The sequence below is a fragment of the Microcaecilia unicolor genome, chromosome 12 (genome assembly GCF_901765095.1).
Source record: "Microcaecilia unicolor chromosome 12, aMicUni1.1, whole genome shotgun sequence".
Lineage (NCBI taxonomy): Eukaryota > Metazoa > Chordata > Amphibia > Gymnophiona > Siphonopidae > Microcaecilia > Microcaecilia unicolor.
In genome coordinates this window covers 68981537-69004834 of record NC_044042.1, presented here as the reverse complement: position 1 = coordinate 69004834, position 23298 = coordinate 68981537, and the positions used below count along the sequence as shown (strand labels likewise).

The 23298-nt window shown below is 48.0% G+C and overlaps 1 protein-coding gene across 6 annotated transcripts in view; it reads left to right on the top strand.

Annotated features, from left to right (window-relative positions):
• CACNB1 (calcium voltage-gated channel auxiliary subunit beta 1) overlaps positions 1 to 23298 on the top strand; it is an 87251-nt gene that overhangs the window by 2320 nt on the left and 61633 nt on the right. For 5 of the 6 annotated variants that reach the window (XR_003943976.1, XM_030220791.1, XM_030220789.1 and 2 more), the window contains exon 2: positions 6635 to 6721. Coding sequence is in view for 5 of the 6 variants with exons in the window: in XM_030220791.1 (XP_030076651.1) it covers positions 6635 to 6721 (87 nt within the window). In the remaining variant the exon portion in view is untranslated. Of the gene's footprint in view, positions 1 to 6634; positions 6722 to 11262; positions 11362 to 23298 lie in introns of those variants that run through there. The other variant, XM_030220790.1, reaches the window with a different exon arrangement.

Sequence of the window (23298 nt, the reverse complement as noted above, 5' to 3'; positions counted from 1 at the left end):
GTTATCAATATGCGTGCCTCTGGTAGCGCTATACAAATGCTAATAATAATATTGATATCTATATTTAAATCTATCTATTTTTTATTACATTTGTACCCTGTGCTTTCCCACTCATGGCAGGCTCAATGCGGCTTACATGGGGCAATGGAGGGTTAAGTGACTTGCCCAGAGTCACAAGGAGCTGCCTGTGCCTGAAGTGGGAATCAAACTCAGTTCCTCTGTTCCCCAGGACCAAAGTCCACCACCCTAACCACTAGGTCACTCCTCCACTGTTGCTACTATTTGAGATTCTACATTGAATGTTGCTATTCCACTAGCAACATCGGCCCTTGCAGATCACCAATGTGGCCGCGCAGGCTTCTGCTTCTGTGAGTCTGACGTCCTGCACGTACGTGCAGGACGTCAGACTCACAGAAACAGAAGCCTGCGCAGCCTTCTACATGGAATGTTGCTAGTGGAATAAACATTCCATGTAGAATCTCCAATAGTAGCAACATTCCATGTAGAATCTCCAATAGTATCTATTTTATTTTTGTTACATTTGTACCCCGCGCTTTCCCACTCATGGCAGGCTCAATGCGGCTTACATGGGGCAATGGAGGGTTAAGTGACTTGCCCAGAGTCACAAGGAGCTGCCTGTGCCTGAAGTGGGAATTGAACTCAGTTCCTCAGGACCAAAGTCCACCACCCTAACCACTAGGCCACTCCTCCACTGTTGCTACTATTTGAGATTCTACATGGAATGTTGCTATTCCACTAGAAGTCGGCCCTTGCAGATCACCAATGTGGCCGCGCAGGCTTCTGCTTCTGTGAGTCTGACGTCCTGCACATACGTGCAGGACGTCAGACTCACAGAAACAGAAGCCTGCGCAGCCTTCTACATGGAATGTTGCTAGTGGAATAGCAACATTCCATGTAGAATCTCCAATAGTAGCAACATTCCATGTAGAATCTCCAATAGTATCTATTTTATTTTTGTTACATTTGTACCCTGCGCTTTCCCACTCATGGCAGGCTCAATGCGGCTTACATGGGGCAGTGGAGGGTTAAGTGACTTGCCCAGAGTCACAAGGAGCTGCCTGTGCCTGAAGTGGGAATCAAACTCAGTTCCTCTGTTCCCCAGGACCAAAGTCCACCACCCTAACCACTGTTCAGTCTTCGTTGTAGGTAAAAGACCATGCTTATGGTCCTTCGAGTTTCTGTGGCTGACTGTAGCTGCTCTTTCCCCTTCCCCTCACCCCAGAAGCCGCCACCCTAGGCAACTATCTGGTTTGCGTAATGGTTAAACTGGCCCCGAGTATATGCTGGATTCTGGTGTCTGACAGTGTTCATGGCCCTAGAAGATGTGCAATTCGTGTACACAGCCAAAATCCTCTGGGCCTCTGCTGTTTCTGATGGAGACGTCGTCGGTGCTTCTTTCTCTTGTACTATATGCACTTAATGAGGTCAGAGCCGAGCTGTATAGCTTCAGATATTCTGGCTGCAGCACATTTTCCTCATGCCACTAGAAAGATGTTTCAGATTGCTTGGGGAATACGCAGAGATTTTTTTTTCCTGCAGTCTCTAGAACCCTTAACAGATGTATTGGGTAATTTTAGGCATCTGTGTTTGGTGGCCATTGCAGTGTGCTCAATGTTAGCTTTTGGATGACACAGGAGCAGGGCTGGTTTGTATCCTTCATCTGCTCTCTGATGATTTTTTAGTGCAAGAGCTGACTGAGTGTGTATCACTTTCCCTGATGCTCTTACGTAGCTTGTGGATGGTGAAGGAGGTAGATGTGTGCATATATCACTCTCCCTGATGCCTGATGTTAGTTTGCTTTAGGAGGTTGGCTGTTAGCTTGTGGATGGTATGGGAAGTGGGTGTATGTACATCATTCTCCCAGCTCTCTGGATCAGGAGGTTGATATATGTGTATATCATTTTCTCTTCTCTCTTGGATTAGCTTTAGGATGGTGAAGGAGAAGAATATTTGTGCATCACTCCATCTGCTACTTGTAGTTCAAGAGGGGTGTGTTTATGATTTTCCCTGTTTCCCACTCAGAGAGGATGAGGAAGTAGGGGTTGTGTGTCACTTTTCCCACTTTCTTGTGTAAGCTTGTAGATAGTGAAAGAGGTGTGTGTGTGTGTAGTTTCTGGTGGTGCAGGAGTAGTATTTGTCTGTGTGTGTATCACTGCTCCTGCTCTCTGGTGTTAGCTTGTGGATGATGCAGGAGTGTGTTACTTCTCCTGCTCTCTGGTGTTAGCTTGTGGATGGTGCAGGAGTGTGTTACTTCTCCTGCTCTCTGGTGTTAGCTTTTGGATGGTGCAGGAGGGGTGTGTGTGTGTGACTTCTCCCACTCTCTGGTGTTAGCTTGTGGATGGTGCAGGAGGGGTGTGTGTGTGTGACTTCTCCCACTCTCTGGTGTTAGCTTGTGGATGGTGCAGGAGGGGTGTGTGTGTGTGACTCCTCCCATTCTCTGGTGTTAGCTTGTGGATGGTGCAGGAGTGTGTTACTTCTCCTGCTCTCTGGTGTTAGATTGTGGATGGTGCAGGAGGTGTGTGTGTGTGAGTCCTCCCACTCTCTGGTGTTAGCTTGTGGATGGTGCAGGAGTGTGTTACTTCTCCTGCTCTCTGGTGTTAGCTTGTGGATAGTGCAGGAGGGGTGTGTGTGTGACTGCTCCCATTCTCTGGTGTTAGCTTGTGGATGGTGCAGGAGGTGTGTGTGTGTGAGTCCTCCCACTCTCTGGTGTTAGCTTGTGGATGGATGGTGCAGGAGGGGTGTGTGTGTGTGTGACTCCTTCCACTCTGTGGTATTAGCTTGTGAATGGTATAGGAGGGGTGTGTGTGTGACTCCTCCCACTTTCTGTTGTTAGCTTGTGGATGGTGCAGATGTTAATTTATATGTGCATGTGTGTGCATATCACATTTTCCACTCTCTGGTGTTAGCTTGTGTTTGGTGCATGAGGGGTGTGTGTGTGTGTGTGTGTTTGTGGACACAGTATATGTCTTTTCTTGCTTGCTTAGATACACAGTCTTACAGACCGCGAAATGTAACTAAGTAGAAATGCAACAAGGCTGTAGCATCGCTCCATGACAACAGACTTCTGCCTGCCTCTAATTCAATCTGTAGCCCCCTGGGGGAGGTGCTTGCCCATACTGTGAATGAGCTGGGATTAAATTAGTTTTCTCCTACCCTGAAGAACTCATAAATCACCAGTAATCATGAGACAGAATGGAGGCTGAGCTCAGAGAGGGTCAGACCCTAGGGGTCCTCCCCAGGTCTTGCTGCTGCTTCTCAAGGCTCCTGCATGTAGGCTTATTACGTTATTAACTTTTATTTATTTTATTAAAATAAATAAACTGTTTTCTCAGTCTTTTGCAGACTGTTCAAAATATAAGAATAATCTACTAAATACAGTCTAAAATCAAAAATTACACATACAGTGTAAACAAACAAATGAAATCAACTCCCCCTAAGATCTAAAGAAAGTCCTAGCCAGCCATTGTATCAGCTAACTTAAAAGACACAGCAAAAAACTGCAGCTCAGATGGAAACAGTGCCAATATTTATGAATGAAAACATGATTACCTGCCTTTCCATATATACATAAAGGTGCAGTACAGAAAACTAATTAACAGTTATTTAGGGAGGCTGTGACTATTATATTGCAATCCTATATCTCACCCCAGATCACATTCCCTCCTGTCCAGCTCAATCATGTTCCATTCTGTATCCCATCTAGAATCATTGTTTTAAATTTCATCCTATTCCATCCCCATCACATTACATTTCAACCTATATCGTCCAAATTGGGGGAAATTATCAACATGGGTTACCATTAAGATGGCTTATTTTTGCACAGGTCTCATTGCATACAATGGGACCTGTGGTAAAATAACCCCTGTTAACGGTAGCCCACACTGATAATTACGCTCGTAAATCCCACCCCATCCAGTATGATTGCCTTGCATTGCATGTCATCCCATTCTATCCCATCTAATTTAACCTCTTCCCACCATATCCCTTCACATCCTATCTCATCCCATCTCAAAGCTCCATTAAGATAGAAACATAGAAACACGATGGCAGATAAAGGCCAAATGACCCATCCAGTCTGCCCATCCTCTGTAACCCCCAATTCTACCTGTTCTTAAGCGATCCCACATGCTTATCCCATGCCATTTTAAATTCTGGAACAGTCCTAGACTCCACCACCTCTACCGGGAGGTCATTCCACACCTCCACCACCCTTTCTGTGAAATAATACTTCCTTAGGTTACTCCCTAAGCCTATTCCCTCTTAACTTTGTCATATGCCCCCTCATTCCAGAGCTCTCCTTCATTTGAAAAAGGCTCTCTTCCTGTACATAAATGCCCTTGAGATATTTAAACGTTTCTATCATGTCTCCTCTCTCCCAGCGTATACATGTTGAGGTTTATAAGCCTCTCCCTATAATTTTTGCATTCAAGACTGTTTACTAATTTCGTGGCCGCCCTCTGGACCAACTCCATCCTGTTTATATCTTTCTTTAAGTGCTTTGGATTTGCCTCTTCCTAAAGTTTTCTTAAGGAATATCAGAGAGGTTGTATGAAAGGTGGCTGAGGGGTGATATGATAGAAGTCTACAAGATAATGAGCGGAGTAGAGCGGACAGATGTGAAGCATTTGTTTACACTTTCAAACAACAATAGAACCAGGGGACACAAGATGAAGTTAGAATATGGTAGATTTAAAACAAATAGGAGAAAGTTTTTCTTTACTCAGCGTATAGTTGGACTCTGGAACTCGTTACCGGAGAATGTAGTGACAGCAGCTGGCCTTACTGAGTTTAAGGGGGGTTTGGACAGATTCCTGAAGGAAATGTCCATTGAACATTATTTAAAAAAAAAAAAAAAAAAAAAATATATATATATATATATATTTTTTTTTTTTTGGGGGGGGGGGGGGTTTGCCAGGTTCTTGAAGCCTGGATTGGCCGCTGTCAGAGACAGGATGCTGGGCTTGATGGACCCTTGGTCTTTTCCCAGTATGGCGGTGCTTATGTGCTTATGAAATCCAGTGACACTTCACTGTTGGCCATTGGAGGCCTTCTGTGGAGTACAGTCTCCGTTATGACAGCTACCAATACACTGGGACATTGCTGAAATTTGCTGGAAAGTGCAGGTGTGTCTGAGGTGAAGGACTCAAAAAAAGGCACTGAGCTATCATTACAGTGGATGGGGGAAAGGGCAAAAGCTCACATGGAGCATTGGGGGGGATATAAGGAGAACAGAGAGTAGTAATTGACCTCGTTCATATGGCATATAGGAACTGTGGCTTGTTCCCTGTTACTGATTGGGAAGAAGCTGGGGAATAGTCAGATGGCGTATTCTATGTCACAGCTTTGAATAAGGGGGTGTTCTTAGTTATAGCTTGTGCATGGAGGGGATGAGGAATGGCATGGGGCTAGTTCTGTTAGCGCTTAAGATGAGGTGAGGGGGGTGGGGTGGGGGGCTTGAGGAATATCTCCTGTAACAGTATTTTGTCTTTTCCAAGCTGTGATGATTTTTAAAGAGGGCAGACCTGGAGATACCAGACATGAGGGTGGGGTGGGGGGCTCTATATCTAGGAATTTTGAAAAACAGCCTGCAAAAAGAGAAGGGGGCTAGAATGAAAAAAGAAAGACCAGGTTTTTTTTTGCGGGGGGAGGGGAAGAACTTTATCCACTCCTGGTTTTTGCACTTATATCCCAATTCATGTTGGGACTTCAGTGTTTCATCTATTGTAGAGCAGGAGTACAGTAGGGATGTCCTGTAGGGAGTTTGCTGGCGCTTCTAGAGGTCTTAGTCAAATAATTTTATAAAAACAAAGTAAAAGAGCTAGTGAGAGCTTCAGCCCTATCAATGTGTGAGAAGGTTTTTTTTTTTTTTTAATGTGGTTCTGCTTTTTGACTCTGCTTTTCAAGCCCTACTGACTATGCAAATGAGTCTCTGCAGTAAGTCTCCACATCCCTTTGCTTCCCCCACAGGCCGCCCCTAAAATCCCTTAACAAGAAATGGTATTCCTCCTTGCACTACAAGTCCCAGAATGCATTGCAAGGGGATGTCAGATAATCAGGATTGACTCAGTCTCTCCCCAAAAATTGGATCTACTGGGAGCTCTGCAGAATATCATTTGGCTTAGGCAGAATGCTGTCAAAAACTGGGTGGGGCAGGCCTGTCTGTGAGATTGGGGTCCTTGCTGTGGACATAGGGGGAGGATTTTATTTTATGAGATGTTTTTAGGGAGTAGCAACAAGCAAAGTTTTGGTTGGACAAGTATTAAATTAATCTGAATCCAACATTGTAGAGATGAGAGAGGGTAAGAAAGCTGACACAGATCTTTCCCTACTGAATGCTGGACAGAAGAAGGGAGAAGACCTGGGTTAAATCCTCACTGTTTGAATCCTTTACTGAACTGGGATTTTGGGTCCTGTCTGTTCTGAGCAGGGAATATTTATAGCAACCATTTCTGTTGGCTCCTTTCCTCCTTTTTCCTCTTCTGTGCCAGACCTCCTGCCTTCTGTTTTCCTATCACTTTCAATCTTTTCTACATAGCACTGAGATCTGGGTTCTGTTCCCAGCTCTGGCTCCTGTTCCATCAAGGCCTGACCCTTTTCCATTTTTTATTTCTAGGGAAAGTATGCCAAGCGGAAGAGCCGGTTCAAGCGCTCAGATGGCAGCACCAGCTCTGACACCACGTCCAACAGCTTTGTGAGACAGGTGAGATATGCTAAAGGGATACAGGCTGATATGCTGCGGCCCGAGGGACACAGGAAACATACTGTGTGTGTGTGAGACAGTTCCTTATGCCCCGTATCAGAAGCAGATGAGTAAAAGAGGGTTTTTTTTAAAGGTCACCAAAATTTGCAAATTAACTTGGTTTAACATAGTAGATGACTACATATAAATACCAAAGTTGCCCATCCCATCTCTCCAGATTGTGCAGATTCTTCTCCTGACTATCCACCTTGTCGATTCTGAACCCCAGGTGTGTCTTTGCCTTTGAGAACTGGATTTTTTGAACCGTAACTTTAATTAAAGGGAAGTGAAAGTAGAAACTCATGTTAAGGAGAAGGGGAGAGAGTCTCATGTCCTCTCACCTGGTCAACTGTATTTCATTTCAGTTACAGTATTGAATATATATTCTGTGTATTTATATAAATGTCCTAGATAGCGCTTGCTGGATGTATGTAGCACTGTGCAGTGGTGATTAAGTGTCCACATACAGTAGGTCCCATCTTTCAAGAGCTTACATTCTAAGTGGGCCCTGATGTCATGGGAGATAAAAGGAGTGCAACTTTATAACAGGTTATCTAGGCTTGAAGGTGTGCTCGTGCCTATTTTAACCTTCTTTATCAAGACATCTAAGTGCCTGCTTATCTTTACAAAATGCTATGGGTAAACTGGCAGAAATCACAGACTGAAGCCCTAGACAATTATGCTTGCTTGGGAGCAGGCATTAATCAAACATATAAACGGCGAGTGACCGACTCACTCGCAAATGCGCAGTAGAGACTTCCCTCTCTGTCCCACCCCCGCGTCAATACATGATGACGGGGGGGGGGGGGGGGGGCGGGACAGAGAGGGAAACTGCGCCGCTGCGGTTGCTACCACTCCCCCCCCCCACTCAGAGTCGCCACCGCCACCCCTCCACCCGGCCCGGGCCCTCTCTTCCCTTCTGAACTTACACATCCATTCGCCGAACGCAGCAACACATATCAGCTGAGCTGCCCCTTCCTTCTCTGCCTGTGTCCTGCCCTCGCTGATGTTACGTCACAGGAGGGCGGGGCCACAGGCAGAGAAGGAAGGGCCCACGGCAGCACAGCTGATGTGCCTTGCTGTGTTCGGCAAATGGATGTGTAAGTTCAGAAGCGAAAAGAGGGCCCGGGCCGGGTGGAGGGGTGGCGGCGGCGTCTCCGAGGGGGGGGGAGCGGTGGCAACCTCGCGGGGGGGGGGGAGGAGCGGTGGCGACCTCGCGTGGGGGGGGGGGGGAGGAAAACCCCAATACCAGCCCGTTTTTACGGGCTCAACGGCTAGTATTAACATATAAAGTATCACCATATTATGCAGCTCTGCAGTGATCTGCCCAAATTCAACCCCACAATGTGCCTACATGTATGTCACGTAAAAGTATGCACATAATACTTGGAGTACTGTTGTAAAAGACCTTTTACACATGGAAAAAGTTTAGAAATTACCCCCCAAAGAGTGTTAGTGGCAGAAGTGGTATTTGAACTTGACTTCCCTGGCTCTCGGCCCATTGCTTACTAGGTCACTGATATAATTCCAGGTCTTTCTGTATAAGTCTTAGGGGCTGGGGTTAAGGGTCTGCAGAAGGCTAAATGACTGATAAGTCTTGGGCGGGGGGGGGGGGGGGGGTTGCTATGGAGAGAGAGGAAAGATGGGAGAAGAAGTCTGGCATAGAAAAGGGAGAGGCCAAGAAGCCTGAGTGAGAAGAAGTGGAAGAGCAGGAGGGGGAAGTAGGAGAGCTAGGGAGCAGGAGTGGGAGAAGAAAGCTGGAAAAATGAGGGGAGGGGGGGGGAATGAAGCCCAGAGGGATCAGAAGAAATAGGAGAAGGGGGCTGGTAAAAGGGAGATGGAGAACAGGGGGCTGAGGAGGAGGAGCAGAGTAGTGTGCATCTTGCATGTTGATGCTGAAGCGGGGCTGCGGAGCAGCAGTCTGGTTGCCATGGTTACTCTCAGTTTAGCAAGGTCTGGCGCCAGGATTAGAATGTTTAATAATTAATGAGCAGATGATTGGCAATAGGGAGTGGGAGGGGAGGGCTGGAAATGGAGTATTTGTGTGTAGTGAGCAATGAGTCTGGGGATAGGGAAAAAGGGAGGGAGACAGGCGGGCTAGGAATGGAATGACTGTGTGGGGTGAGGGATGGGGCCAAGGACAGAGGGTAAGGGAGGAAGGGGAGTGGCATAGGAGGGATGGGAACAGAGTGTATGTGTGAGTTGGGGGCAGGGGTGGAGTTTGGAGGAAGGTTGGAAATGGAGTGTACAGATGGGGGGATCTATAATAATTGAAGTGGCGTACCAAGGGTGGGGCGGTAGAGGCGGTCCGCCCCAGATACATGCAGCAAGGGGGTGTGCAGAGCAGGCGCATGGCTGTCGGTTCTGTTGGTCGCCTGCCTCCTCTAACGTTACTTCCTGTTTTGGGACAGGGGACCGGCAGAGCCGACAACTGCACGCCTGCTCTGCACACTCCCTTGCTGGGAGGAAAGGTCTGGTGATGCACTTTGGTGTGTGGGTGTGTGTGACATGCCAGGGAAGGGCTCAGCGGTGACCCGCCCCAGGTGGCGAACAGGCTAGAAATGCCACTGGTAACTGTCATATTATTTAAAAAGAAAAAAAAAAGTACCAAAGTGGAGTTAGCAGTCCTTGATTTCTAACATCCCCATCATGTTGTGTTGTAGGACCTGCAGGTAGAATCATTTGACCAAAAAGCCCACACTGCTTTAGAATGTAAGTTCAAAACCAGAACTGGGCAAGTAGGCTCCTTCCTGGAACTGTTCTGTACAGCTTTTGTAATAAAGCATATAGGCCACTATTAAAAGCGATTTAACTGGGCAGGAGAGACTCTTTCAGGTTTAATCATGGTGGTACCGCTGGGGAGGTCTAGGGGCAGAGTCGGGGTGGACCTGGAAGTTGCTTGGGTTATTCAATCCTAACTATGCCTGATTAGCTGTGTAGATAGATGCAGCACTGAATATTATCTGTACCAGCATAACATCCAGGCACTGCCAGAGACACGCATATCCAGTACCAGTACCCGGATTAGGCCCAGCACTGAATAAATGAGCCTAATTCTGCCTGTGGTGGTCAGTGCTATCAAAAAACACTGACTACACGGGCTGAATATCAGCCCAGTGATTCCCAGGAGCAGATGTGCAGCCTTCCCTGAGGTGGAAAGCCTTTCATGATTCTAGAGGAGGAAGGAGGAGAAAACATAGCTGAAATTAGTTTTCATGTTTGGAGCCACAGGGAGATCATGACACTTGTCCAAGGTCACACAGAGTCAGTGGTCAGTGGTAAGAAGGAAATACATAAGAGACCCCAGGACTGGCTTAAGCTGTTTCTCTTTACCTTGAGTCACCTAGCTGAGCTGTCACTTCTGGGCGCATTCTGCCCTCTGGTGGACATTGCAGAAATAACTAATTTCAGTAACAGATGGAGGCTATGAGATTTGAATTCTAATTACCTTCCCATCCCAAAAACTTTTTTTCTGCCTGCTCACTCCTTCCCTCATTCCTAGCCTTCTATCCTTCCCCTTCTCTAGTCCCAGTCTGCTACCCTTCCTTCTCTCTTTATCCCCACAGTCCCAGTCTACCACCCTTCTCTCTCTCTCTACCCCCTCCCTAGTTCCAGCCTACTACCCTTCCCTGTCTTTACCCCCTCCCTAGTCCCAGTCTGTTACCCTCCTCTCTTGTTTGTCCTCCTCCTTCCACCCCAGCCTGCTACCCTTTCCCTGCTCCCTCCATTCCCTCTCTTCCTTCATGAGTTATAGCATGGGAGTCACAGGAGAGAAGTTCTTTAGTTATGGAAAATGGAATCAAAAGGGGTTTCTGAAATTGTGCTTAAACTGAAGTGTTTCTAATTCTTGGCCCCCACTAGGGGCATTAGATTTCTTCTCACATATATATTAACCCTATCTTGCTTGCTCCTGGGTCAGGGCTCAGCACTGCTTTAACAGAGAGTCTAGATAGGGCACTTTGCTTCCCCTTTGTAGGGGCAAGAGGTCTGTACTGGTACATATTCGGGTGTAGGGGACAGGGAGAGAAAAAAATATCCTTATCTACTGCCAGGTCCCACGCTCAGCTCCCAGATCCTAGGGCAGTCTGTGCTGTTCCTGGTGCATTAGAATGCATGTTTCCATACAGACCTCAGTTACCGGAAAGAGCTCTAGTAAAAGTCTGTTAGTTTGTGGTGGTAAGGCAGGGGGTCCTTTGGGCTTTCGTATAACAAACACAGGAGCATTTATTCATCCATTCTGCACCCTAACATTCATTCCATGGGGCTTTAGGGGCCCCAGTGTGGGTAGAAATAGATTCCATGAACTCTGTACTCTCTCCCTGCCTCTGCAGAGTGTGGGCATGCCAGCACAGCGTAAGCTTGGTGTAGGGTGTCTGGCCATGAATACCAGGCCTCTTTTTCGCTCTGGGAGGGGAGTTATATTCTCTCTCTTCTCAGAGGTGGCTAAATATATTTTAACAGGTTGCAGTATTTCTGTAATCGGAGCCTTTCTCTAAGGGGAGCTGTTTGGGCAGGGCAGGCTCCAGCCTGCTCCCAGAGCCTGGCTCTGCACTGCCCTGGGTGGCATGGATCCCACAGACAAGATCCCGCAGCCACTCCTGGTGAGCTCTGTCTGTCTGTCTGTTTGTTTGTCTGTTTCCCCCTCCTTCTCTGTCTTTCCTAGCTGATCCCAGCCCCTGTCTTGCCTTTCCCCACCAGTTATGGTGGATTAGAGGAAAATATCTCACAGATGAGTGGACATCCCAGCCTGCCTCTCTCTCTCTGTCCTCCTCCCCCAATGTGGTGCTGAACTTTACATAGCATGGAGGGTGGAGGGAGGACAGTCAGCTGTCCCTCCCCTGTGGTGTCAGCCCTAAAAACAGCTGTTCTGTTTACAGAATTTTAATGCCAGCCATTGGAAGGAGGCATTTTAACACAGTTTGGAAGATGGAGACTGTTCGCTCTCCCCATACATGTCTTTCAGTTCCCCCTCTTCTCACCACCTACTCACCAGTTTGTGACCAGTAAATGATGGAGCAGTGTATGGAGGGGGCAGAGAGGGGTGTCTGGTCTGGGCACCAGTAGTCACTTTGGAGCTATTCAGGAGGCACAGTGACAGAGTCAGATGGAGGATTCAGTGTTGAGATATTGTGTGGGTTTGCTCACTCTCTGGCAAGGGGTGGGATGAAACTAGGGATATCTCCAAAACAGATGTAATGACTCTCTTGAAGGGACTATTTCTGTGAGTCCCTGTAGGATTGTGAAGAAAGGGATGTATCTGTGAGATGTGTGGAAAGGAAAATTTCTGTGAGACTTGGTGGGATTGTGAAGAAGGAGATGTGTCTGTGAGATGTTGCTGTGGGTTGTGAGAAAAAGAATATTTCTCAGAGGCATTGTGGGTTGTGTGGGAGAAGATGTGTCTGTGAGATGCTGCTGTGGATTGTGTGGAAGGGAGTATTTCTGTTAGATAGTGTGAAAGGGAGCATTTCTGTACATACTGTGAGATTGTGAGAAAAGGAATATTTCTGTGAGTTGTGTGGGAGAAGATGTGTCTGTGAGATGCTACTGTGGATTTTGTAGAAGGGACTATTTTGATGCTGTGAGGTAGTGAGGAAGGGTGTGTATCTGTGAGATGCTGCTGTGGGTTGTGAGAAAGAGAATATTTCTGTGAGACACTGTGGGTAGTGTGGGAGAAGATGTGTCTGTGAGATGATGCTGTGGGTGGTGTGGAAGAGAGTATTTCTGTAAGATGCTGTGGGCTGGTGAGAAAGGGAATATTTATTTGATGCTATGGGATTCTGAGGAAAGGGATGTGATTGTGAGATGCAGTTGTGTGGAAGGGAGAATTTCTGTGAGATGCTGTGGGTTGTGTGGAAGAGAATATTTCTTTGACGCTGTGGGATTGTGAGGAAGAAGGTGGTGTGTCTGTAAGATGTTGTGGGACTGTATAGGCCAGCCTGAAAAAGGCTATCTCTTACTCAGGGTGACAAACTCATGACATGGCATGCCACAGTTGAGACACTCTTTTGCTTCTCCTGTCTCACCCTTCCTTTGAATACATTTATTGATGAAGCTTCTACCTAGGTTCCTCCACCCTAATATCTTTGCAAAAAATAAGACTGTCAACAGGATGCTTTCTGTCACTGCCCTATGATTCCCACTCTGTTCACTTAGAAACCCACATACAACATTGAAGCCACACTTGTAAACTCTCTGTTTGCTCAACAATTCCCACATTGCGTTATCCCAAATCACCAAAGGCCCTCCAGCACTGGTGTTCCTTCATATTCTACTTGTAGGGCCAGTTCCCTGAAAAGAGACCACTTGAAGCAAGAGTTTGTTAGCGATGCTGGTATTCATTTCGGACGCATGTTGTGTTCATGATATCCAGTTTAGAGTCATGCTGTGCAATACAAGTTCCCTGAGCAAGACTACCTTAAGGCTGCATTTTGGAGTCTGCTTATTGATTACTTCTCCCCCCCCCCCCCCCATTGTCACACAAAACACTACTTTTTAATTTTGTCAACTTCTGCCCCCCAAATTATGAGTGCCACCACTAACGGGATTAATTTCAGGAAGGTTATGTTCCTGGTCACTCCTGCCTCTTTCCAGTTGTTTGGCCATTGGGCAGCACACCAGGAGCCCTAGCAGTAGCCACCAAGACCAATCCCCTCTGAAGCATCAGAGTAAATGTCAAAGTCCATGCCGGAAATTGGAGCCACTTGCCACAGTGATACGCCATTGAGCTACATTAGGAAGGTCCCCCATATATTCAGGTCTTCTCTGAAGGCATGTGTGGTTCGTTTCAAATGACGGCAGCATCTGGTGCCTGCCGTGCTCTTACCATGCCCATGGGGATCACTCAGATGTCCTATTAGAGACTGCATCTGCTTCAGGGTCAACTTGCAGATTCCTTGGCCCCCAACTAGTTCTTTTTCTACCTCTGCCTTGGGCCTGGGCAAGAGCAACTCCATTTCCACAGAGTCAACCTCTATGCCCAAGAAAGGTAGCATCATGCTCAGGGCCTCTGTTTTGTCCTGAGCCAAAGTCATTTGCCACCCCTTGAAACACCCTTAGTAGATCTGCGCACGCTTCCATTCCAGTCAGGCCCACAAATAGAAAGTTGTCCTGGTATTGTACTATATTATTATTACCCAAAATTTGGGCTGTCACCCAGTGAACAAAGGTGCTGAAAGTTTGAAAGTACGTACGCAAGATTGTCTATCCCATTGGCATGCACTTGTCTGTGCAGTACTTGAAGCCCAGAAAGTGAAAGCTATCGTGGTGCACCTGTAGTCACTAGAATGACTGCCTTGCCATGAGCACCCCTCACCACTCAGTTGGCAAGTAATCGTTAACCGATTCCCATGCTGAGTAAGATAAACTGTGAATCAGCTGAAACAATTTCCACGGTTCCTTCTTGGGACTCACCGCCAGAGGTGACCCTACCAAGTTTGAATGGGCCAGCTATCTTGCTCAGTCCCAGTCTGGCCTAAAGTTTGTCCCATACAACCTCCTTGAGCTGCTCAGCAGATGGTGCATTCAGTGCCAAAGTGGGATGGGTTGCGCTCTTATAAGGGATCTTGAAACTGAATTTAAAGCTCTCATGCAGTGTTTGTCTGTCCCTGGTTTTGTAAGATTTTGGTAGTCATGGGCCATGTGGTGAAGTTGGACCAGAATGGGGCTGCTACTTAGACTGCTGCACAGGTTATACCCAGCCTTTTTGGTGCACTTGGTTGTGGTAGGACCAGCTCCACAGAGAGAGTACAGGTTCCTAAATTTGCATTCGTCCTGGTAGAGGCAGATCATGCTGTTAAAATGATAACACACATCCTTTGGGTCTGATCCCATCTGTCCCTGGCCTGGTGACCCTGATGCTGAGCCCACATGGACTGTCATAGCTCTTATTCTTTCTTTCCATTTCCCCGAGTAAAGTGATGTGGTAGCTGTGTTAGTCCACTTTTAAAGGTAATAAATAAAAACAAAACAAAACATAGAAACGAAAATAAGATGGTAACTTTTTTTATTGGACTGACATAATACATTTTTGATTAGTTTTTGAAGGTAACCCCAGGGCCGCCGAGAGGGGGGGACAGGGGGGACAAAAGTCCCCGGGCCCGGGCCTCCAGGGGGGCCCGGCGCCGAGTCCGTGGGTGGTCGCCCCTCCGTCCGACTCCTAGGTCCCTCCGAATTGATTTGCAAAAGCGATCTTGTTCAGTTCTTACTTCGTCGGGGGTTACGGCGAGAGCAGCACGCAGACGCAGTAAAAAGCGTGCAGGCTCCCGCTTCAGCCTTCCCTCGTTGTCTGTCTCTCAGCTCTGGTCCCGCCTTTGAGGGCGGGACCACAGACAACGAGGGAAGGCTGAAGCGGGAGCCTGCACGCTTTTCCCTGCGTTCTCTTCTGCATGCTGCTCTCGCCAACCCCCAACGAAGTAAGAACAAGATCGCTTTTGCAATTCGGAGGGAGGGACGGAGGGGGGCCTTGGAATTCAGTCGGATGGACGGAAGGAGAGGGGGGCCTTGGATCTGGGAGGGAGGGAGGGAGTTTAGTAGCGCTATAGAAATGATAAGCAGTAGTAGAAGGGCCTTGGATCTTGGAGGGAGGGAGGGGGGAGGCCTTGGATCTCGGAGGGGGGGGGGCAGGCCTTGGATCTCAGAGGGGGGAGAAAGAAGAGATTGCTGGACAAGAGGGCAGGGCAGGGGGGAGAAAGAAGAGATTGCTGGACAAGAGGGCAGGGCAGGGGGGAGAGAGAAGAGATTGCTGGACAAGAGGGCAGGGGGAGAGAGAGAAGAGATTGCTGGACAAGAGGGCAGGGCAGGGGGGAGAGAGAAGAGATTGCTGGACAAGAGGGCAGGGGGAGAGAGAAGAGATTGCTGGACAAGAGGGCAGGGGGAGAGAGAAGAGATTGCTGGACAAGAGGGCAGGGGGAGAGAGAAGAGATTGCTGGACAAGAGGGCAGGGGGGAGAGAGAAGAGATTGCTGGACAAGAGGGCAGGGGGAGAGAGAAGAGATTGCTGGACAAGAGGGCAGGGGGAGAGAGAAGAGATTGCTGGACAAGAGGGCAGGGGGGAGAGAGAAGAGATTGCTGGACAAGAGGGCAGGGGGAGAGAGAAGAGATTGCTGGACAAGAGGGCAGGGGGAGAGAGAAGAGATCGCTGGACAAGAGGGCATTGGGGAGAGAGAAGAGATCGCTGGACAAGAGGGCATTGGGGAGAGAGAAGAGATTGCTGGGCAGGGCAGAGGGGAGAGAAGAACTGCTGAACATGGATGGATGATTGGAGGGGGCAGGGGAGAGAGGAAATTTACTGGATATGGTTGGATGGAGGAGAGGCCAGGAGAGAATGAGGAGTTGCTGGACATGGATAGATGGAGGGGAGGGAAGTCAGGAAGGAGATGCACATGGATGGAGGGAAGGGAAGAGAGAAGAAAAGCTGAACATGGATGGATGGAGTGGAGGGCAGGGAAGAGAGAAGAAATGATGGACAAGGATGAAGGGAAGGAAAGACAAAGGAAGGAGATGCACACGGATGGAGGGAAAAGGAAGAGAGGAGAAATGCTGGATATGGATGGAGGGGAGGGAAGACAGGAAATACATGCACATGGATGGAGGGGAGGAGAGTGAGGAGAAATGCTCAATTTAAGGGCTGGATCGGAACACTTTCAGGACAGATGCCGAAACTTGAGGAAGGATAGGGACAGGGCTACAGATGGTAGACAGGACGCATAAGGACACAGGAGGATGGTGAGAGAAAAAATATCAAATGGAAAGAAGACACTGCATAAAACAGAAGTTGGGACCAAAGCGAATAGAAAAATTATGATCAGACAACAAAGGTAGAAAAAAGTATTTTATTCAGAATTTATTAATTGGAATATGTCAGCTTTTGGAAATGTGTATCTGTGATATTTTTCATGCAGGTTTCAATTTTTCTAGTATTGCTGCATGCTGAGTCTGACTTCTTGAGGTAACTTTCTAGTTCAGTATTTTGCCTTCATATTTTTTTATTTCTAGTTCCTTATGTCATATCTGTTGCCATGTGTTTTTCATGTGTGATCAAGGTACAGTATTCTGCTAGTGTGTAGTATTTGCAGCCCTTTTTGTTTTGTTTTTTATTAGGTTGTGTACTGGTGTTTTAGAGCCCGGTGTAATTATAGTGCTGCCTTTCCACGCATAAGGTTGTAGTTCGTCCTGTCCTTGGAATTAGTGCTGTTATGGTTTGGTAAGGTTATGAGTGGGTTTTTGCACAAGTTTGTGTATAGTGTTTTGCAGTGGAGAGATTGTGTTTTGGCTTTACTGAGGTGGCACCAAAACATCAGAAAAGGTGTAGAGCCTAAATCATGACACACTACCTCTTGAAGGATCTACATATAGTGCAAGGGCCCGGCAGTGGGGGTGGGGGGGGGCCCAGGGGTGGCCTTGTCCCGGGCCCGGCCCAGTCTCTCGGCGGCCCTGGGTAACCCTTCTTCTTCAGATCAGAAATAAGCAAATGTTAACAAATGTCAGAATATATAAGTGAAACACAAAAGCATTCCAATGACAGTCGCACAGGAAGAGGGTGGGGTGGGTTTGGTGAGAGACAGGGAGAAGATGGATGGCTGATAAGAGGGTGACAAAGCAGTAGAATTTTATGGTTTATAGTGGGATAGAAAACCCAGATCTTTGTTAAGTACTGTCTGGTGGGTGTCAAAATATTTCATCATTTTGACTTCAAAGGTCTTGCGTTCCTGAATTGTCTTAAAGTTTCCTTTTAGTATTTTCACCATAAAATCATTGATGCAGTGTTCTGGTTTTGTAAAGTGCTGGTTGGCATTGTCATGTTTCATATATCTCTGTAGATTAAATCTCGTCTTTAGCATCTGGCTTGTTTCTCCAATAGAACACCCTTCTTCACACTTTTTGCATCAAATGATGTATACCACATTTGAAGATGAGCAAATGAAGGATCCCCTTATGCTGAATGTTTTTCCCATTTCCTGTGAAATGTGTTGGCACAGTTTGCAGTTTGATATATTGCAGGGATGTGTGCCACTCTCTTCTTTTTGAGCTATCGGGAGCTTGCTTTCACTAATTTGTGTTTTAAATTGGGTGGCTGTCAGAAGGCCGGTAGTTCATCCTCCTTGAATAGTGACTTTAGGAATTGGACTGAGAGGGAGGGTGGGGGGAAGGAGAGGAATTGTTAAACTATGCTCCAGGGGGCCCAGGAAGGAGGGAACATCACATGGGGAAAGCCCTGGGATTCAGGCAGGTCCTACCTGGTTCCATGGCAGCTAAGGCAGCAAGAAGGGAAAAAGGTCAAGTCCACTTATTTAAACCCCCACCTGCAGGCCCACCTTTTCTGCCAGGTCAGATCCCACCCTTGACCTTCCCCTTGCACAGATCCTTAGCCCTAGTAGCCACAACCCAGAGGAAGGGGGGAGGGGAAGGTATCCTCCTTCTCAGGAGGGGCCATGGCACCTGGTTACCATTGCCTGCTGGGCACCTCCATTCCAGCGGCTTCTTCTTCTTCTTGCTGTGTTGCTCCTGGGAGTTTTCAAATTGCGGTCCTGAGACAGGTTAGTAATGGAAAAAGCCCAGGTTGGGTCTCAGGAACAATGCAGAAAACGGATCCAGTCACTTAGGAGCTGTATGGTGGCAGTGGGTCCTGTTTATGTAGAAAATATGAGCAGATATTAGAGGAAATGGGCTTACTGGTACCTAAACGAAGAAGCAAATGGGAGTTGTTGAATCATTATATGTTGATTGAAGCTTGAGAGGTTTTATGGGTTTTCTTATTCTGAATTGTTAATGATTTTGTTTTGTAAATTAGCTTTTGCATTAAATAATGAAAATATTCAAACAGCAGTAAACGGGCCCCGCTGCTGGCAGAATTAGACCCGGATGTTTAGGGTTGGCCCCTATCTGGATAGTTAGTAGCCTGCTAGAAGTTACTTGGGTATCACCAGTACTCAGAGGCAGTGCAGAATAGATACCCGGTTAACTTAGGACAGCCTTTTAACTCTCCTTTGTGTACCTGTCTGAATACAGCCGTTGAGTATCAGCAGTAAGCAAGTAACTCTCAGCTTTACCCTGACTCTGCACCAGAATGTGCCAGCGTTAACCAATTAGTACTGTAGCGGTCATTCGAGCTAGTCAGTAACTATCTGGTTTTGTGCCGCTGAATATCTGGAATGTCATGAAGTTACATAGCGGCACATAATTACACTCAAGTGGCATAGTTTTCCAAAGACCAGGGACAGTGCCCTCGAATGATGGTTTTCAAGAAACTTTTAATCTAGAATATCAGGCAGCAAGAAATTGGATCGTATTGATATGTGTATTGCAAGTGGAACAAAATGCCTTTCTAAATTATAATTAAGAAGCTAAGGGGGTATTTTACAAAGCATCAGTAAGCCCAACGCGGGCTTACCGAACGCTAAACCGGGAGTACCGCTGGCCCAACGCTACCCCCAGCGGTAGTTCTGCCTTGAGCGCGTGCCATTTCCAGGGGAAAAAGAAAAACTCCTGGAAATGGCTTGTGCGACGGTAACTCGGCAGTTACTGCCGGGTTATGGTGGGAGCCCTTATCGCCATCTCAGTGGGTGGCAGTAAGGGCTCCACGCCACATGGCCATATTTGTCTGGGGGCTTTTACCCGCTGCGGTAAAAAGGGCCCTGGCACACGGGAAAAGCAGCCCCCGCTGCTAGCCCGGGGCCCTTTTTCCCACAGCTTGGTAAAAGGACCCCTAAGTAACTAGGGCTCAATACATATCTATATAATAATTGGTAACTCTGCTTCCCTGGACGGCTGGGTTCGTAACAGCATGTTGACGTCAGCTCACCTGCAGCATTCCCTTCCCTCTCAGTGTCCCGCCCTCGCATAAAGACGAAATGACGTCAGAGGAGGGCGGGACACTGAGAGGGAAGGTAGGGGAAGGCTGGAGGCGACGCGAGCCCAGCCTGCTGCCGCTGTGACCCGAGGTAAAGGCAGGGCGGCAGGAAGGACAGAGTCACTGGCCATGGAGGGCAGGGCAGAGGAGAATCGCTGGACATGGATGGGATGGAAGATGAGGGGAAAATCGCGGGGCACGGCTAGGCGGGCAGGACAGAGAAGAATCGCTGGACATTGATGGGATGGGAGGGGATGAGAGGGGAGGGTAGGAAAGAATTGCTGGACATGGAGGGGAGGGTAGGGGAGAGAGGAGAAGCAGAGGCACACTCCAACAGCGTCTACATCACATGGCTCCCAAAAGAAGACTTACACCCTACACAATTATTCCTTATCATCATAGCACATTCGTCCTAACAGTTCCCTTAAAAACATAATCGCCATTACATGATAGCCTTGCTGCCAGTGTAATAGCTGCAATAGTGGAGTGACTCTATCAAACACAAATGATCCTAGCAATTTTGTTCTGAAGCAACTGAATTCTAGCCGGTGTTTTCTTGGGAAGATCCATGTAATGAATGTTACAGTAATCTAAACCAGATAGCAGCCAGAGTTATTTCTTGTAGATCATTTAATGAAAAATAATTTTGGATTTGACGCACCAGATGTCATTTTTAAAAAGTTGTATTTACCACATAAAGATCCATATTTAAGGCTGAATCAAGAGTCACTCTCAAACATTGAATAGAGGTATTTAAGAGAAATCTCTTTTTTTCAATCTCTGGGTCCACTTCAGGAATGTATCTTTCTCCGAGGACAAGCAGGCTGCTCATTGTCACATGTGGGTCAACGTCTGTGTCAGCCCAGGAATCGGCATTTTGCAAGCAAAATAAAAACAAAGTTTTGCCAGCGTCTTCTGGCGTGCATGCAGCACGCACCTTGCATGCGCGGACTGATTTCCTGCCCATCGCGTGAGCATGTCTCGTCAGTTTTTCTTTCTCTGCGTTGAGGTGCTGTAGTTTTTTCTGCGCTCCTTTCAGGCCCAGGAAGAGTCTTCGAGTTTTGTTTTGTTTTTCTTTATTTTGCCTTTTTTCTTTTATCAGGCACAATAGCGTCCTTTAATTTCGCCGAAGCCGTTTTTCTTTCCATGTCCTTGAAGATACCCAACGGCTTCAAACGTTGAACTCAGTGCAACCGGACCATCTCAGGTACCGATACCCACGCCTGGTGTATCCAGTGCCTTGGTCCTGACCATAGCCCAGCCGCTTGTAGTCTGTGTCTTCATATGAAGAAACGGACCCAAGCGTCTTGAGAAGCATCTTGAGAAGCGTCCTTTGATGTCGACATCGGTACCGAGGTCGGTGGCGTCGACATCGAGGGAAGCATCGACGTCGGGAGTGGAGGTAATGGTTGATGAAAGACCAACTCGCATTGGGAGCAGTGAGGCATCGAGTGGGTCTCCACCTGCCTCGAGGCCTCCTGTTATGCAGGACCCCCAGGACCGGCCTTCGTCGGACCCGGCCCCAAGGAGACGTGAGGATTCTACGTCTTCCTCATCGGTACAGAGGAGTCTTGATGACGGGCGTCGAGCGAAGGCGAAGAAGCACCGTCATCGTTCTCCTTCGACACACGGTGCCGGGAGCTCCGGGGCATCGAGGGAATCGGCACTCGAGAAGCGTTGGCGCCGAAAGGATCGCTCCCCCTCTATACAGGAGGTGCCGATGAATCGGTCTTCTGGCAGCCCGGTACCTGCTCCCAAGCCTCAACAGATTCTGCCACCGGCTCTTTTACCAACCCCGCAGCCTTGTCCGATGGTGGCTCTCGACAAGCACATCAGGCCCTGCTTCCAGAGCTTCTGGAAGGATTGCTGCGCCAGTCTGCTTCGGTCTCGGGGTGCTTGCGGTATGTCTGCTGCAGCGGCATCTGGTCCTTCGCCTGTGGTGAGGTCCCCGGCCTCAGCGTCGGCTGCCACCCAGGTCGACTGCCCTTCGTCGGTGAAGGAAGCTTCATTGCAGTCCAGGCGGGTGGCGACTTCTTGGCACTGCCATCGAGGACGTCGTTCCTTGGCATCGAGGCAGGCTCTGTTTCGGACTGCTCTGAGGGAAGTCTTGTCCGATACTGAAGATGAGCATTCGTGGGAGGAAGAGGAAGATCCCAGGTACTTTTCTTCTGACGAGTCCTAAGGGATTCCCTCTGAACCTTCCTCTCCACCAGAAAGGAGACTTTCTCCACCGGAGAGTCTATCCTTTACCTCCTTTGTCAGGGAAATGGCTGCGGCTATTCCCTTCCCTATGGAGGTTGAGGATAAGCCCAGGGCTGAGATGCTCGAGGTCCTGGATTATCCTTCTCCGCTTACAGAGGCTGCAACGGCTCCTTTGCATAACGTACTGAAGGAAGTCCTTATGCGAAACTGGTCGTTCCCTCTGTCTAATCCCATGATCCCAAAAAAAGCTGAATCCCAATATCGGATCCACAGTGAACCTAGATTGATGAAGTCTCAGCTACCTCACAATTCCATGGTGGTGGACTCCGCCCTCAAAAGAGCCAAGAGCACTAGGGACTATGCCTCAGCGCTCCCAGGCAGAGAATCTAGAACCTTGGATTCTTTTTGGAGGAAGACGTATCTGGCCGCTGTGCTTGCTGCCAAGATCCAGACATACCAGCTCTTCACGAGTGTCCACTTGCGGAACTCGGTGAGGCAACTGTCCAGCTTGGTTGATGTACTCCCTCTGGAGCAGGCCGAGCCTTTTCGCCAGGTGGTCAGGCTGCAGAAGGCGTGTCGAAAATTCCTGGCCAGGGGTACATACGACACTTTTGATGTAGCATCCAGGATCGCTGCTCAAGGTATAGTGATGTGCAGACTCTCATGGCTGCGTGTCTCTGACCTGGATCATTCGGTCCAGCAGCGGATGGCGGATGTTCCTTGCTGGGGGGATAACCTTTTTGGTGAGAAAGTAGAGGATGTACAGTGGTGGAAATAAGTATTTGATCCCTTGCTGATTTTGTAAGTTTGCCCACTGACAAAGACATGAGCAGCCCATAATTGAAGGGTAGGTTATTGGTAACAGTGAGAGATAGCACATCACAAATTAAATCCGGAAAATCACATTGTGGAAAGTATGTGAATTTATTTGCATTCTGCAGAGGGAAATAAGTATTTGATCCCCCACCAACCAGTAAGAGATCTGGCCCCTACAGACCAGGTAGATGCTCCAAATCAACTCGTTACCTGCATGACAGACAGCTGTCGGCAATGGTCACCTGTATGAAAGACACCTGTCCACAGACTCAGTGAATCAGTCAGACTCTAACCTGTACAAAATGGCCAAGAGCAAGGAGCTGTCTAAGGATGTCAGGGACAAGATCATACACCTGCACAAGGCTGGAATGGGCTACAAAACCATCAGTAAGACGCTGGGCGAGAAGGAGACAACTGTTGGTGCCATAGTAAGAAAATGGAAGAAGTACAAAATGACTGTCAATCGACAAAGATCTGGGGCTCCACGCAAAATCTCACCTCGTGGGGTATCCTTGATCATGAGGAAGGTTAGAAATCAGCCTACAACTACAAGGGGGGAACTTGTCAATGATCTCAAGGCAGCTGGGACCACTGTCACCACGAAAACCATTGGTAACACATTACGACATAACGAATTGCAATCCTGCAGTGCCCGCAAGGTCCCCCTGCTCCGG